This window comes from Calypte anna, chromosome Z (genome assembly GCF_003957555.1).
Source record: "Calypte anna isolate BGI_N300 chromosome Z, bCalAnn1_v1.p, whole genome shotgun sequence".
NCBI lineage: Eukaryota > Metazoa > Chordata > Aves > Apodiformes > Trochilidae > Calypte > Calypte anna.
This window is the reverse complement of record NC_044274.1, coordinates 10,700,616-10,717,000: the sequence shown is the minus strand read 5'-3', so window position 1 is coordinate 10,717,000 and position 16,385 is coordinate 10,700,616. Positions and strand designations below refer to the sequence as shown.

Below are 16,385 nucleotides of genomic sequence, written 5' to 3'. Positions count from 1 at the left end.
AAATTGTGGGAGAATTCACCAGTAGCCTTTTTAAAGGCTCCAGCTGCCTGACCATCCCAAGCAGATAGGGAGCAGATGGAGAGTGAGATGAGCCCACAGAACTGTCTGGAAAGAATTACTTGCTCCCAGTATTTTCTGTTTCTTTGCCAACCTTTTATTCTCATGGCTGCTCTTTTCCTGATCCTGTCCTTCTGTAAGGCTGGCTGCCTTATCAGCTTTGTCTTCAGAAACAACTTCCCTTGGCAATTTTTTGTGTCTGTGAGCTTTGACCCTGGTGCCTGGTGCTGCACCAAGCCTATGTCAGGTGTGTAAGTGCTCAGAGGGATTTTTGTGTTTCCAAACATCTGCAAGAATAATGAAGCAGAGCAAAGGGGCTGCGTGTAGACACAGTGCCTGGGCACAGATGACCCACAGTGGTAACTACATCTGCTTCTCTGTCTGTCAGAGACTGAGAGGATGTCCAGGCTCCCCAGATGCTTTTATGTGGGTTTGCAAGGTCTAGGACTTTCCCATGAGCCTGAGTTTGTTCCCAGATCCCTTCTCAAGTTGCTTCTCTTAGCCTTTCCCTTGGGCTCACTGATGCTGGGCTGCCATCTCACTCAGAGCATTGTGTGCTCCCCCTCCCCCTGTAGCTTGCTTGTTACTCAACACTTCTCTGGCCACTCTTGCATTACTTGGGTGTCCCTGTTGCAACACCCAGAGCATCAAGAGCAGCAGGGTCTGGTGGTCTGAGCCAAGAGGCCCCTGATGTCCATTCCCAGCTGCATGGGTAAATCACTGCCTGTCACATCTCTTGTGGGCTTTGTCTCCCTAAGGGGTTCAGGTCTGGGGGGACTTCTGCATCCCCAGTGGTGCAGCTGCCACCAGGGTAGAAGGTGTTTTGGACCCATTTAAGCTGATTTCTGAGGTCTCTGAGAAGCACAGAAGCAGAAAGTTCCCTCGGAAGCAGCATGGCAAAGCACAGGCTGAATCACTGCAGCCAAGCAGAGTTTGTATGGAGGCCCTCAAATATTTTGGAGGGGGAGCTCGTGTGCTGTGCAGGTTTTGGTCACCTGAGGGTGTAGCTGTGTCTCGATCCTGTCTTTGTACACTGTCACTTCTGAGATGGGAAGGGTGGCCAGGTCTCCTCTCCAGCTTCTGCCTGATGTGAAGCACCAACTGAGCCTCAGCTTGCTCTATCTCCATGCAGATGCCAGGTGGATTCCCCCTTCCATCCAGGGCCATCTGCATTGCTCAGAACCCTGGCAGCCCTGCAGGAGCCCAGGCCCCATGGAGGGGGTGATGGATGCATTGGATGGGTGCACTGGGCAGAGGGCTCTGCTGTTGATGGGCCCCTGTGGGGGGTTCAGGGTGCCTGTGCCCAAAAGTCTGCCAGTTTCACAGGTGGAATTTTGGAGCAAGACTGTCTCCCACTGCCCTGCATGTGGATATGTCTGTGGTCAGACATGCCAGGATTTCCTATCCCCTTGTTTCCCTTCAAAGGGGTTTGTGCACTCACATGTGTGCCTTTGTTACAGGCAACAGTGTGTTTCAGTGACAACTGTGACACCCTTTTCCTGATGCCAGCAGAGTGTTTCTCTTTTACCTTCAGGACACTTGAGTTCACGGTGGAAATCCTCTTTCCCTGCAGTAGCCCTTACTGTCTCCAGCTCCTTACAATCAAAGATGGACAAAGCCTCACCCTTGTGGGCTGAATCCCTGCCCAGCCCGTGCCACCACTCTGGCCTGTGCTTGAAACTTGAGACTTTCTAAATCGCTGCTGGAAAAGGGTGAGTTGGGTGGGTGTGCATGTCCATGTGTGTGTGTGTGTATCTGTGTGTGTGGTATCTCCTCCTCCTGTGCCACATAGATGTCTAGCACAGGGAGTGTAAGAGATGCTGAATGTCCCCACAGCTGCTGCAGCCTTATCTGCAGGCTGCAGCTTGCTAATGCTGAGCTGGAGGCCTGAGTGCCTGTGTCCAAGCACCTCCCTTGGAGGGTTCTTACAGTAAAAGGAAGTGTATTGCAAGAGGGGTTGTGGTGGGGATGGGCAGTTCCCACAGGGTAAATGCTGTGTGCATAATCCCTGCTGCCTTCCTCACCACAGGCATTTTGCCTGCTTCCTCTTCCCATATGTAGCTTTGATGCCTCTATCCGGAGCTGGCCTGGTAAAACAGCATCCCTGGGACCTTTTCTCCTGCTCTCTGATGTCCTAGTGACTGTTCAAGAGGTAGGGGAAAGTGACATTGCTGTGGCTCTCCCAAATGGGTGCTGAGGACTCACTGGTGGAGTGGGTGCAAAGAGGCTTGGGCTGTTTGGGCGTGGCAGTGAGGGCCAGGGGAGACTGGGATAAGTTGAACTGAAGCAATAAGGAAGCCAAAGAGCACAGGTGAAGAGCTTGGGACATTGGGGATGTGCTTGTAAACAGGATGGGGTCTGATGGTGGTGGAGGACAGGGTTGGTGTGGGAGCGAAGAGGAGCACTTTTGTGGGAATGCAGAGCCCAGCTGCTCTGTGAAGGTTGTGGGAAGGTGAGGTGTGTTGTGTCTGGGAACAGGCAGCATGGGTAGCTACAGGGCACTGGGGCATAGATGGACCTGGCTTGGTAAGGAGGAAGGATTGGGCTGTGGCTCTATGTGGTGGTGACCCAGGAGCAGAAGAGAAGGTGGATTAGAGGTGGGAGCAGAAACAGTCCCATCGTCCCCTGACTGCTGTGCTGTCTTCTGCCCCTCACAAAGCATCACCCTGCCACCAGGGCTCTCTGTAAGAGACTCGTCTTTGTGTGCTTGGCTCATAGTGATGGAGAGCAAGCTGAGATGGGAATGCTGAACAGTTTGGTTGCACTTCCCATGGTGCATGGCCCAGGATGAAGGTGGTGGTATGAGAGTTGCTGATAGGTGATTGCCTTTCCATTGGTGTTGAGTTAAACGGTTCAGGATAGGCTTTGCAGGGCTTCTGATGCAGGTGCCAACCCCAGGGCATCATTCCTCCTCTTGGGACACAAGATATAAAGGTCTGTTAAGGCTAAGGCTTGTGCATCGCTTTGTATGGTGAGTGTCTGGTCCTGCTCAGACCTGGGGCACACCTCCCTTGGACAGATGTCCTCACTGAATGTGAAACATGGCAGCCTGGTGGAGAGGTGATCCCTGCACTTCTGCCAGGAGGCATTTGCATTCTCTTGGCCATCCTGTGACCAGCCACACGGGCACATGACTGGGTAATCACCAACGGTGGAAAATTTTTTTATGAGTTGCAGTTTGGCACCAAGGTCTGGAGTGGAGGACTTCGTGTGCTGGTATGGACCTCAGCCAGTGCCCGAGGTCCTGTCCCTCTGGCCACCACCCCTGGAGAGGGACTTGAGGACGGGGAAAGGGAGCTGTATGGTGTGTCCCTGGGTGGTCAGGGGCTTGCTTTTGCTGCGGGTGCCCTCTGTTGCCCTTGGGTGACAGCCGAGGCTGCTGTGCCGGTGCAAGGTCAGCACTGCCGGGCTCGGCAGACCGCCCCGGTGCCAGGGTTTGCCAGCTCGGTGCCGGCTGTGCCGTCCCCCGGGAGCGGTGGCACGCAGCAGCTACCCCGAGGTGAAAAGACGCAGCGTTTTATGAAGCAGAGCTGGACCAGAGGAATTTTCCCCGTACAGCCAGCTGTTGTCCAGGGCCTGGCTTGCGATCTTCCAGCACTTCTCACCCCGCTCTGATTCCGGGAGAGGACCGGGGGCTGGCCCACCCTCCGGACAACCTGTGCCGGGCGAGTGGGTGCCACCTCGGGCTGGCGGGGGTGAGTAGCCGCGGTGGAGCCCAGGAGCATCCATCCTTGCTGCCTCTGCAGGGATTCTCTTGGGCAGCGGAGAGTTTTCCCCACCCCCAGCTCTGCCGCTGCCTCTTTGTTTTCTGGCAGAAGCCTCTGTGCCTTTTCATTGCCGTTGAGGCGCCGAGCAGGAGCCTACATGTGCCTTGTGTGCGTCTCTCCGGGAACGTGATGCGGGCTGGGGATCCTGCCGGGCCGGGCATCTCCATCTCTGGGTTCAGGAGACCAGCCGGCAGCTCTGCGGGGTCTCCTCGCCGTAAGCTCGTCCCTCCGGTCGAGCAAGGCTTCGAGGCCACTGGTTTCCTCCATGAAACCCTCTCTCGCCTTGGCAGCGTTTCTGCACCTTGCCACAAGTGGAGTAAGTTGGATGGGAAGGGGCCGGTCCTCAGCTGGGCTCGGCGGGGGGCTCGGGCTCTCCGCTGCGGTCCTCCCTCTCCCTCGCTCCTGCTGGGGAGGCACCTGAGCTGAGAGCCGTGCCGGGGGCTGCGGAGCCCAGGATTGCTTGTGCTGCGCCTGCCTCTCCCCGCATTTGATCTCTAGACTTCCAGCGGGGACTGAATTCCTGTGCTGGATTCTGGGCTCGGCTCTTGTGAAAGGATCCAATTATTTCAGAGCTTTGAGCATCTCCATTTGCTGCCCATATTTGCAGCGCCCGGGTCTGCGCTGGCTGGAATTCCAAGTGATTAACGTGGCTGTGACAACCCTCCTAGGGGTGTTATCTTTGCTCGCTGTCCCCCACCGCCCCCCTCTTCCTCCTCCGGCAGCCAGCGAGCGAGACAGGCAGGCAGAGACAAAGGTCTGTCCTCAACCTGGGCTGTCCTCCCCGTGAGAGGTTGCTGCATGGGATTTCCCTGTCCTGCCTGCTGCAGGTTTCCTGGTCTCCCGGTCGAATGCTGGAGCTGGGCGGCCGTGGGCTGGATCTCAGAGGTTTGATCCCGCTGGTGCTTGGGTGGGCAGGGGAATCTGCTGCTGCCCGAGCGTCCTGCTGGATTTTAAGCTGCTTTTCATTCTTTGACTGCGCTTTTCCTGGGGGAAGAGGGGAAGCCGTGCATGGAGGGGAGGCTGACGGGGCGGGGTGGCATTGGACGTGGGGGGAGAGCTGTACACAGGTGGCTGTTGCATAGTGGGATCTGCCTGCAGACCCTGCGAGCCCTCTTCCCAGCCTTGGCTATTGTCAGCCTTGCTCCCTGCACAGGAGGCACCTGGGCAAGGTGTGTGGAAGCCATCCATGCCAAGACATGGGGCATTAGAGGGAGCAGGGGTAAGCCTCCGGGCTGGGAGCTCTGCTCTGGCTCTCTGATCTCCTGGGAGTGGGTTCATTGTGTTATCCTGGGTTGGCTGAGCAGAAGGGCTCTGTCCCTGCAGCACCTGTGCGTGGGGCTGGGGAGGCACTGCACACCGCTGGGCACACCTCAGCTCCTTAGGAGAATGCTGCAGCCTGGAGGCCCAGCAAGGCATCCTGCAGAGAGGGCTGCTCTGTCCCCAGGGGCTTCTGCACCCCATCAGTGTCCCCTCCCACAGATGGGAGGAGGAGCAGCAGCAGCTCCTCACAAACGTGGGTGCTGCGGGGCAGAGGGAGGTGTTGGGTCTGTCTCTGGTGGTTTTGAGGAGGTCACCCTCCTAATATGGGCACTGTCCTTCACCCCATCCTTCCCCTCTGAGCTCAGGCTTCCTCCAGCACAGGGGCCAGTACTGAGCAAGGTTCTGCAGTTGCATAAATCTGGTACTGCAGGGCGCTTGCTGAGGACCACCAAGAGCAGCGCTTGCTTTTGCAGTGGTGCAAGGATGCCCCCTCCCTCCTTCCTTCTCCCCTCTTTCCACCAAATGTGAGCTTCTTCCTCCCTATCCTGAATCTGAGGGAAGTGCCAGAGCCGTGTCCATGCTGATTGTCTTTCCATTCAGGCAGTTTGCTTCCCTAGCTCTTCTCTAACCAGCTTCCCTGCAGGACTGCCTCCTCTCCTGTGAATGGTGCTGGAGGTGATCCCTAGACTTGTGTCTGTCTCTCTCCTCCTGGTAGTGATATTGCCCAATCTGTCAGACTGTGGAAAAACCCTTCTCTGGTGGCAGCACTGCTGCTAGTGTTGCCATCCCTCAGGGTTGTGATGGAAACTTTCTGCCTGCTGGCACTTCTCGAGCTCCGCTCAGTCTGTGCCTTCTGGGCTTGCACTTGCATTTGTTAGCTTTCCTTCCTTCTCCTTGGGTTCAGATAGGACTGATAGAGCTACAACTTATCCTCCAGGCAGTCTGTTTCCTGCAGTTTCTATTGCCTCTTCTCTTGTCTTGTGCTTTGCTTGTACCAAGGATAATTATTTTCCCTTGTGTAATCACAGCCCCTGCCTGTGTGGTTCCTGCTTCACCTCCAGTGAGGCTGCGAAGGTCTGTGTTGCACTTCCCAGGAGAGGTAGTAGGAGGGAGGAAGGCAGAAAAAGCCCTTTTCAGGTTGGTTTGGATTTTTTCTGTGGTCCAAATAGTGCAAGGACCCGTCTTCACCCTGCCAGCCCCCAGGCGTGGTGCTTTGCTCCAGGCAGCAATGCCCAGACCAAAGCCCAAAGTTGTTCACTGACCCTGTGTCCCTTTGACTTGTCAGTGCTGCTCTGGGAAGCCACATGAATCCCCACAGGGTGCGAGTGTCTCCTTCAGGTACAGCTCCTGCTCTGTTCCTTCTACCAGTGCTGTGCTGCCATCCCCACCAGGCTCCTCTTTCCAAGGGCTCTGCCAGTCCTTCCCCCCACAGATGCCCCCCTGGCTGGCAGAGCTGCCCCTGCACCCATCCTCACCTTTCCAAGCAGTGCAGTACAGTTAAAACAGCAACAGATCCTTTTGCAGGCTGCAGCCCAGCGTGTGGTACAGCTGCTGCATCACCCAGACAGGTACCCTTCCTCACCTGCCATCCTGCTCTGTTACCACCAGACTGAGACCATGGTCTGTTAATCCTGGGTTCCTCCTGGATGTGCTTATAGGACTGAAACCAGCAGGTAAGGCAGGTCCCTGATATCCCACCCCAAGCCTGGCTGTGTCATCCTGCATTGGGGTCTGGTGACTCATTGTCGCTGGGCAATGCAGTGGCTCTGCTCCAGTGCCTGGGACAGGCTCTCTTAGGTCCTTTGGCACCAGTTATGTCTTGTGGCTGCTGAGGTGTGGTCCCCCAGGCTGTGCTGGGCTGGAGGAAAAGAGAAAAGCTGTTTCTGGCACTGTGGACTCAGGTGACAGGGTGTGAAAAGACAGGGTCCCTCCTGTGGGTATCTGGGAGCTTGGCACGAGCCAGGTAGAAAGCTGGAGGAACTCTGGCTGGGCTTGCACCAACATGCAAGGGTCCTTTAAGTTTTATCTGAAGAGTCAGAGCACCAGCACAGAGTAAAACTGGTAAAATCAATATCACTTAGGTTTAAGAGGGGACAAACCCTTGACTCAGACACATGGAGCCCCATGTGCTGCATCCAGGGAATGGTACCTGTGCTGCTCAGCTGAGATGTTGAGGACTTCTACCTGGCTCTCTCCCAGGCAGGTGATTAGAAGCAGGGTTCTGGAGATGCTCGACTCAGGGGGAGAAGTTAAGATATGAGCAGGTGCTGTCTCCTCATCTCTGGTCCCCCTGTTGTTCTCTTGCTCTGTAGGGGGATGATGTGGTCCCACTGGGTGCAGTAAGAGCCTGAGCCCTGCTGTGACCTGGCTGGGCTCTCAACAAGGATGAGCTGGCCTGGGAGACAGAGCTAAACACAGCCAAGAGAAACCCCAAAGTGAGTGGAAGTGAATGGGAACCTTCCCTGGACACAGTGCCTTGCATCTTCCCCACTGAGGAGCAGTGCTGTGCTCCACCTGCTCCCCATCCCAGTCTGATGGGCAATCCTCCAGAGAGATGTGCAAGGAGGCCCTAGGGTGTGCTTGGAGACACTTTTGGGGTGGGCTAAGGAATCCTGGCGTTTCCTGAACAATGTTTGAGGGGACAGTTATTGTGTTGGCAAAATGCCCTGGTGCTAGTGGTTTGCACTGCTGTCTAGTGCTGGCATCACTGGTGACGGGTGCTGAGGTCTTGATTGGGATGGATTTGTGGTGTCAGCATGACCAAGTGTCCTGAAAGGAAGGTGCTGCTGGGGACCAAAGGGCTGTGACAGCATAGGAACATGAGAAGGAGAAAGAAAGGATGCAGGTGAAATTGTATTTGTCCTGGTGTGGACACATGCAAGAGGGATATGTGTTTCTCTTGGTGGCTGACTGTGCCACGCAAGGTGTGGTGCAGATCTCCCGGGATGAAGGAAGGAAGCAGCAACATTCCAGGCAGGCAGAGCACTCAGTGTCTGCCCACAGCTGCAGGCATTCTCATCCTTCTCTACCTGCCTTGGTGCAGGCCCCACAGGGGCTGCCAAGAGGAGCTGGTCTTTACAAAGAGCTTTTGTTGAGGTTTTGGACCTGAGGTTTGTTATGTTGTGGTGTTGATTTACCCTGCTGTGTGTGCTCCCTGGGAGCTGGCGTGTTGTATCTGTGTTCTGGGTGGTTGCTGGTGGTGCCCTTCCCCAGCACTGCTGGTGGTGGTTTTTGGGTTGGCTGACTCTCAGGGACTGGTCATAGCTGCCTGTTAATTACAAATCTGTAATGAAAGAGCAGCCCATTTCCTGGTGCAGGCCAGGTCAGCCAGTGAGCACAGTGAGTGACCTGCTGAATCTGGCTTCCTACCTACGAGGTGATGGGACATAGAACTTGCCAGACCAGGGTGCCAGAAAAGGGCTGTGCTTGGGTGTTTGATGCCTCTGAGTGTTCCTTCAGGGATCTGGTACATCTTCCTGGTCCTGCTGTTCCTAGCCTCCAGAGCAGTGCTTGCTGCTGGGTTGGGAATCCCTGTGGAATGGAGGGTGAGTTCCCTCTGGACAGCCACTGCAGAGAGCCCCTGGTCAAGGGCTGGAGAGGGAGGCTGAGAGGGCATAGCCCCCAGTCATGGGCTGTGTTTCTTCCTTCACCTGGAGGTTCCTGAGACAGCAAAGCTCATGGGCTGCCCTGCCACAGAGGGACTGAGCGTGGAGGTGGCTGAGGGCTCCTGCCCACCTGGGAGGTGCAGCAGGAGCTTCTGCTCAAGCTGACTCTTTTCTTTTCCCTCTCTCCCAGGCAGCCAAGCTGTGGTGCCAGTGGATTGTGACCACAGGGGAGCTGTGTTGCATCTGCAAATCTCTGCTGTGCATCAAGAGCACATCTAAGCAGGTAGGTGCTGTGCAGATGAAAGGTCTGCTGTCTTTGCATGGAGGAAGCTGGTGGGGGGCCATCATGGCTCCAGGCTGTCAGGCTCCTGGTTTCTGCCTTCCCTGCCAGGCATCTCTTATTGGAAGAGACAATTGCAAGCCCTTGTCCTTTTCTGTAGGGCCACAATGTCCTGTGCTGTGGGTTAAAGTGGTAGGAGGTAGACATGAGACGAGCAGCCATCCAGAAATCCTGAGTTTGGTGATGATCTGCACTGTCTTGAGAAGCAAGACATGAAATGGTCACCAGAAATAAAGGAGAATCTCTTCAAATGCACAGGGTTTCCTACAGGAGGGCGTGCGAGAGGCGTGTGAAAGGCACGAACCAGGTATGAGAGTTCACAGCTTAGCTTGTAGAGTTTGTGGTTTAAATGTAAATCAAGGTGATGGCCTGACATGGACAAGGTGTATGTGGCCTTTGGGTTTGGGAGGTGTTTACTTTTAGGCAGTTGTTCTATCACCCACTAACCCCTTCTCACCAGAGAGGGCAAATCAGGGAAGAAGAAAGGAGGCTTGTGGGTTGAAATCAAACCAAATTTAATAAATAATGAAGAACTACTACCAAGCCCACTACTAATTTGACATACAAAGTTATACTCAGCACATGTAGTGGTCTTGAGCTGTGTGCTTCCAGCAGTGATTGGCAAATGCTGGCACCACAGCTCCAGCAAGGGAGTGATGGTCACAGCAAAAAGGAGAAGAGAGGAGAGGAGGCCTCGGGGGTCAGAATGACAGAACAGCCTCTAGGGATAGTGGCTGTTGAGGTAGAGCTCCATCCCCAGCAAGCCTTCCAGTTTATAGTGAGAGTGACCTTATAGTATGCAATGTTTCTGTTGGGCAGTTTGGGTCAGTTGCCCCAGGTTTTGCTCCTCCTAGCCCCAGCACCTGGTTAGCTCAGGTATCTGACCTTGCTCACTATCTAAATCTACATACCATGGGAGGCCATAACTTGAAACAGAGCCTCATCAAGTTTCTTCTCACAGAGCTGGGTGCTGCAGTCTTCTCAAAAACTGCAGCTTCCCTGAACAGAAAATCAGTTCTGGAATCCTGTCCCAGTGAAACCAGGACAGGAGGTTGGGAGAGGCTGAGCCTCTGTGCTGCCTTCTCAGGCTGTGTGACCCTGTAGGCAGGCAGTACCCTCTTGTGAATGCAGGGAGGAAAAGAATCAGAGGAGAAAAAATTTTGGGGTCAGGTGAGACATATGCTCAATGGTAATATGTGTGATTTTATTTATTAATCAGCAACGTTCTTTTATAGTGCAGAGTAAACAGGGCATCATGATAAGCAAGATATAATAAACAAAGATCATGGTTTTGCTAACTACAGGAATTGGCTACAACACTTTCCCACAACAACCATCCTGGCTAAAGCCAAAAGTTGATAGAATACATAATCCCTTTGTTCAGACCAGGTGTACTCCAAATTCCTGACTATCTTTTGTGGCGATGAGCCTTGCCTCATCTTTATTTTTCTGGCAGCAGTCCTGGCCTCGTTGCTGTCTGTAGCTGACCTGGCAGCGTGGAACCCTGCTTTTTCACTAGCTCTCAGGTCTCAAATTATCAAGGTGTCCCTCCACAGTACTCTCCTGCCCCTCTCCCAGGAAGCATCTGGATCACTCCATCCCTGCGTCTCCTGCTTCCCTTCCTCCCAGAGACACTGCAGAGACTGAAGAGCTGGAGAGGACCCCGCAGAGGTTTGGAGGTGCACCGTGATGGTGGGAGCCATTCCACGGCAGCCACGCCGCTTCTGGGGGGTGCCTTGCTGGCAGGTATCTTCAGCTGGCTGTGCCAACAACTACCCACTGTGGGACAAGGAGGTCAGTCTGGAGCAAAGTGGGATTCTGCTGCAGAGAGGTGAGCTGGGGCGATGACCTGGTGCACGATTATAGCTCTTTTTGCTCCTTTTAAACAAAATTCCTGGGCTCAGCCGCCCTAGCCTGCCACTTCCACATCCCCATTGCATCAGGGATCACAGTACCACATGCAGGTGGCCTTGACCCAGCTGAAGATCCAGTTTCCTGATTGCTCACCTGTCCCTAAGTCTTTGCTCCACAGGAACAGGCAGACCTGTGGGGACAGAGCTGCCAGGCACAGGCAGTTTGTAAACCTCTGGACTGTTCCTGCCTCTCCTCAGTTCTTGCAGCCATTTCAGTATTTATCATGACAGAAAAACTCGTGGCCAGGATTATCACAGCTCTCAAACTGAGCTGAAATTCAAAAGTGAGGAGCTATGCAGCAGGGAGGAGGTCAGGCTCCTGGGGCTGGTGGGGGTGGATGGATGGTGCAGGTGCCCAGGGTGGGCTCTGCAGCCCATGATACCACCCAGATCCTCATTGAGGTGGTGGAGGTCTCTGGTCTAAACTGGCAAAGCTGTGTCTTAAGATCAGGTTTCCCCAGGCTGCCCAGAAGGATTTATGTCCCTGGTGTGGGGCTGGCACTGCAGGGCACCTGCCCTGCCTCATTCAGTGCCGTGGAGGGTGCAGGTCTTGGTGAGCCCTAGGAGATCTTATGGGTGTTGTCCAAAAGGATGATGACAGGCCTGAGCCCCGGGGACTGATCTGACCTGCCCAGCTCCTGTGCACAAGCACATCAAGTCCCTGGCAGAGGACAGTCCCCCTTCTCACTGGTCCAGACTTGTTTCCAGTGACCTCAAGCCTGACTGGAGACTCCTTTCCATGCCCAGGACAGTAAGGAAATGGTGATCCTGCTTTGAGCAGCATGTTCTAGCAGCAGGTATCTCTGTCCTGGACAGGGTGATTGGAATCTTTAAGGTCCCTTCCAACCCAAATCAGGGTTCCTCAGAGCATCACGCCAGCAAGGTTGCTCTTTCGGTGTCTGGAGGGGGAGGTCCAAGTGGGGATGCCCAGGGAGTTGCCTGTGTCCCAGCAGGTCCCTCACAACCAAAAGTCCAGATGAGGATGGTGGGATCCTGGTCTGATCTCCATCCTCCTGCTCTCTCTCTCTGCAGATGCTGCACTACAGCACATCCTGTAGCGGAGGGCTCACCCGCATGTCCTGAGCGAGGAGTTCCATCTCCCACACCCTGCCCTCACACCTCGATCCGTGGCACTTTACTGTCCCCCCTCCTGCTGCTGCATGGGCTGTTCTGACTCCGGCTCCGTTCGGAGTCCAATTAAGTGAGGCTCCATGAGGCACATCCACGCAGAGACGTCCCGGCCCCCGGAGCATGGCACGGACCCTAACCGGTCCCGGCCCAGTGGAGAGGCATCCTTGGAGACTTCCTCTCAGCGGTGCACCCACCGTGGCATCCTCATGGGCTACAACGAGACAGAGATCAAACGCCAGAAGGTTTACCAGGTCTCCATCTTCTCCCATCTCTCCAGCTCCTCAGAGAGCACGGAGCCACGAGCGGGCAGCCGGCTGGCAGTCAAAAGGGGTTACCCTGAGCAGAGAACTCCTGAGGGGGGCAGAGATCCCAAACGAACTCACTGGAGTGGTGGTGGGGTGGATGGCAAGCGTGATGGGGGCCCTGGGCAGGCTTCCCTGGATGATGATGATACCTTTGAGGATGGTCTGCTGGTGGAGGAGCTCTCCCTGTGTGGCTCTGCTCAGCACTTCTCCCACAGCGGGCTGCGGGTGGTGGAGCATCGGTGTGAGAGCAGCCTGAGCCACAGCCCCAAGGCCAACAGGGAGAAGAAGTCACAGGATGTCTCCTCCTCCTCCTGGCCCCAGCACATTGCTTGCAGTACTTTGCACACGAGAGACGGTTGCCATGTCTCATCGGGGGATCAGTCTACAGACTATGGAGAAAATGGGGAGCGAGCAAGTGGCCACAACTTGCTTCACTTTGATTTGCACAATATTGCACAAACAGCCTGGTGGGAATCTAGTGGAAAGACAGAAAAGCCAGGAAGCAGCCCAGCTCACAGCAGCAGGTCTAGTGGAGAAGAGGAATGGCCAGTAGTGGCCAACGGGTGCAAGGAGCCCCCAGCTTCTCAGACAGTGCTCAGCCCTGAGCCCAGCAACCTGAGCTCCCCAGAGAAAACACCCTGCCAGCTCAGCAGCAGCAGCAGCAGCTGCACAGCCAAAAGGAAGCTGCTGCCTGCTGGTGAGGCTGTCACTGACTCCTGCTCTGAGGATGAGAGCCTGTCCCCACCAGCAAGGAAGAAGAAGGTCCTGCCATGCCACCCCGTGCCCACCTCCTGCCGCAGCACTGATGCCAAAGGGGCTCCGTTCTGGAATCACCTGCTTCCCACGGCCAAGGTGAGCATCTCCTGTGGCAGGGAAGTTTCAGGGACACCCAGGGATCAGGGATGTTCTTGTAGATGATGTGGTTCATGCTGGCACAGCACCCTGTCCTGTCCTGGTGCCACAGCACTGGTGGAAGCAGGGCAGTGGCTGCCAGCCAGCCTTGGGACACACAGTCTCTAGGTCTGTCACCAACCCCTGACACCTTGTAGACACTTGATCCTTTGCTTGCAATCAGCTCTTTAGCCTGGGGGGCCTTTCTTTGACAGGACCCAACCTCCTAGTGACAGCAAGGGTTGGGCATGTGGCTTTGGCCACAGTCAGTGTCTGATAAATTCACGTTAAGCCAGACTTAGCAGCAGTCTTGGGAAGTGTGGCTGTCTTCTGCCTGGGTGGGGTGCTTGTGTCCCTGGCTGCAGTATCCATCAGGGGAAGGGTTTGGTGGCAGGGTCTGACCAGGGACTGGGAGAATCAGTGCTGTGTACAGGGATGCCACTGGCTTTTCTGCAGTCTAGGGGTGACTGTGGGCTGTCCCCGGGGTGCCAGGAACTCAGAAATGAGGGAGGCCCCAGAGGTTTGCAACCACCCTGGAAGCTCAGAAGCTGCCTGCAATTCCTTCCTGCTCACCATTCCCTCCTGGCCAGCTCCCTGCCTCCATCATATCCTCCCAATGGAGGCTGCTGCAGGCTCATATTGGAGCTGGCACTCTTCTCTCTTTCCCTGGGGCATCCCCTGGTGCAGGGATTGACAGCAGAGCTGCCCTGGATTCTTGCTGCGTGGAGTGGGACAGAGCATACGTGGGGCACAGGTCTGTCCCTGCCCATGTGCCCTTTGGGTGACTGTCCCCCAGCCTGGCTGCCCCCAGCCATGCCCTTACAGAGTGAAGCCCTCCAGCAGCTTCCCTGGGTTTTCCTGCCTGGTCATGCCAGCCAGCTCCATCATCCCTTTGTGTTGTGCTGCCTTTTGTGTGGCTTCCAGAAGGGAAAGCCCCTGAAAAGGGGATATCTTTAAAAGGAGGCTGCAGTGTGGCCCTGGCTTTAACCCTCCAGCCTACAGCTGTGGGAGCCTGGCTGTGGGCAGGGATGGGCAGCAGGACCCTCTGCTCAGAAGCACAACTAAGGATTTTGCATGAATCACCAGGGATCACTTTTCCTGGGCTGGTCGGGGAACTTAATTGTAGCTTTCATCCTTCCCTGGGAGGTGCAAGGGGGTGTTGGTTCATGGCTGTGTCTGGGGTCACTGAGACCTGCTCTGCAAGGTGGGAGCTGCACCCTCAGCTTGGGTACCAACACCCTCATCCCCAGAAAGGCCACTATTGAGTCTGGGCAGCCCCACATCTCCATCAGACACAGCATCTGGCCCCACTGCAGAGGCTGCTGACAGCTCCTCATGGATGGGAGCCTTTCTCTGTTCTGATGAGGTCCTTGTGGGGCGGAGGCAGGAGCTATAGCACCTCCCCATCAGTCCCTGGTTGCCGCCCTGACTCCGTTCTCTTGTTCTGTGTCCCCTCCAGAGCTCTGCAGATCGCACTGCTGCTGGGAGGAGGCTGAAGAGTGGGCTGCGCCTCAAATCGTGAGTCTCTCAGCAGCCCCATGGGATGGGTGTGGGGGGGGCTCGGGGTTCCCAGCACCCCACAGCCCCAAGGGAGGGTGGGATTGAGTCCTTTCCCTGTCCCAGGGGACTCCCCTCCACAAGACACCAGGCTGTGGGGAGGAGGGAGGTTGTTTCTTCCCCTGGTGAGTAGGAAAATATCTTCAACTTCCACCCAAGAATGGGAGAGGGGAAGCTGCAGAAGGCAGCCCGTGGCTGCCTGCTCTCCAGCCTGACACCAAACTTCTCTCCTCTCTCAAAGGAGACATCTCCGAAGCAGCCTCAGAAGAGGCACCAGGTCCTCTGCAGTGCCCTGGAACACCACTACTGTCAGCCATGCTCTGCTGGGCAACTTTGAGGTAACAGCACCCACCTGCCAGGGAGAGAATTGTGTTCTGGTGGCTCCAGGATGGGCTGGCAGCAGATGTTGAGAGGATGAACTTGACAGAATCTCTGGTGTGGGTTTGGGCTGATTGTCCTCAAGGGCCTGGCGTGCAGTGGCTGTGTCACACAGCCACCATACAGCCAGCTTAATGAAATGCCAGGGCCCTGGACCCTGCTGAGGTTGCTGCTGAGGGGCTGAGCTGAGGTGCTCTCCCTGCTTCTCTGTGTTCAGTGGCTGGTTTTAACCCACCCATTCAGGAGGGGTCTATCTCACAGTGAGCTGCTAGGGCTCCTGTGGATCATCTCCAGCAAGCTTGGTGACATGTGAGAGCAGGCAGACACCTGGTTGTGGTGGCAGCTGGGGTGATCTCACCTGCAGCTTTGTGGCAAGGAGCAGGACTCGTGTTTGAAGGTCCCTAATGTGTCCCTCCTCTCTCAGGAGTCCATCCTCAAAGGGCGTTTTGCACCATCGGGGAGGATCGAGGGGTTCACAGCAGAGATTGGTGCCAGTGGCTCCTACTGTCCCCAGCATGTCACCCTGCCTGTGGACGTCACCTACTTTGACATCTCGGAACACAACGCGCCCTCTCCTTTCCTGGTAAGCAGGCAGGGAGGGCTGGGGCTCTGGGGGAGGTGTGTAGGGGCTGCAACCCAAGTGCTGCCCATCCTGGGGGCTGCCCCACTCTGGAGAAGCACAGCTTGAGCTGCCACCTGCCTGAGAAGACCTCCAGCAGTGCCTAGAGGATTTTTTAACTCAGGAAAAAACCCAAAGAGGGAACCCGTGCAGGCACATAAACAGTCAGGCTGCTGCCTACCTGTCTCATGGCTGTTGCTTTGCCATCACCTTTTGTGTTGCTCCTCATTCTGGAGAGGGATTGAGTGGGATGAGGAAACCTCCTGGCCCTGTGCTGGATCCCAGATGGGCTCTCTGTGGGCTTCCTCCCTCCCTCTCACGGGCTGTTTCTTTTGCTCCAGGGAGTGATTGATTTGGAGGCCTTGGGAAAGAAGGGTTACAGTGTCCCCAAAGCTGGAACCATCCAAGTGGTGAGTCCTCCATCCCTTGGTCCCCCTCAGTGCCTCAGGGAGGGGACCCAGTGGGGTCCAGGTGCCCTCCAGGTTGGACATGCTGTGTTATCTTGTCAGTTCTCTTGTCTGTGTCTATTGTTATCTGGGCAGCAGGTACAAGGCCTGTGCAG

At 55.7% G+C, this 16,385-nt stretch overlaps 1 protein-coding gene across 5 annotated transcripts in view; it reads left to right on the top strand.

Annotated features, from left to right (window-relative positions):
- Positions 1-16,385, top strand: part of FAM214B (family with sequence similarity 214 member B) — a 34,066-nt gene that overhangs the window by 15,670 nt on the left and 2,011 nt on the right. For 2 of the 5 annotated variants that reach the window (XM_030467915.1, XM_030467916.1), the window contains 7 exons: positions 8,880-8,972; positions 10,608-10,860; positions 11,975-13,230; positions 14,729-14,787; positions 15,068-15,164; positions 15,629-15,787; positions 16,165-16,233. In XM_030467915.1, coding sequence (XP_030323775.1) covers positions 12,154-13,230; positions 14,729-14,787; positions 15,068-15,164; positions 15,629-15,787; positions 16,165-16,233 — 1,461 coding nt within the window. In that variant the 5' untranslated portion in view covers positions 8,880-8,972; positions 10,608-10,860; positions 11,975-12,153. Of the gene's footprint in view, positions 1-1,591; positions 1,770-2,118; positions 2,210-8,879; positions 8,973-10,607; positions 10,861-11,974; positions 13,231-14,728; positions 14,788-15,067; positions 15,165-15,628; positions 15,788-16,164; positions 16,234-16,385 lie in introns of all 5 variants that reach the window. The other 3 variants (XM_030467914.1, XM_030467917.1, XM_030467918.1) reach the window with 3 other exon arrangements.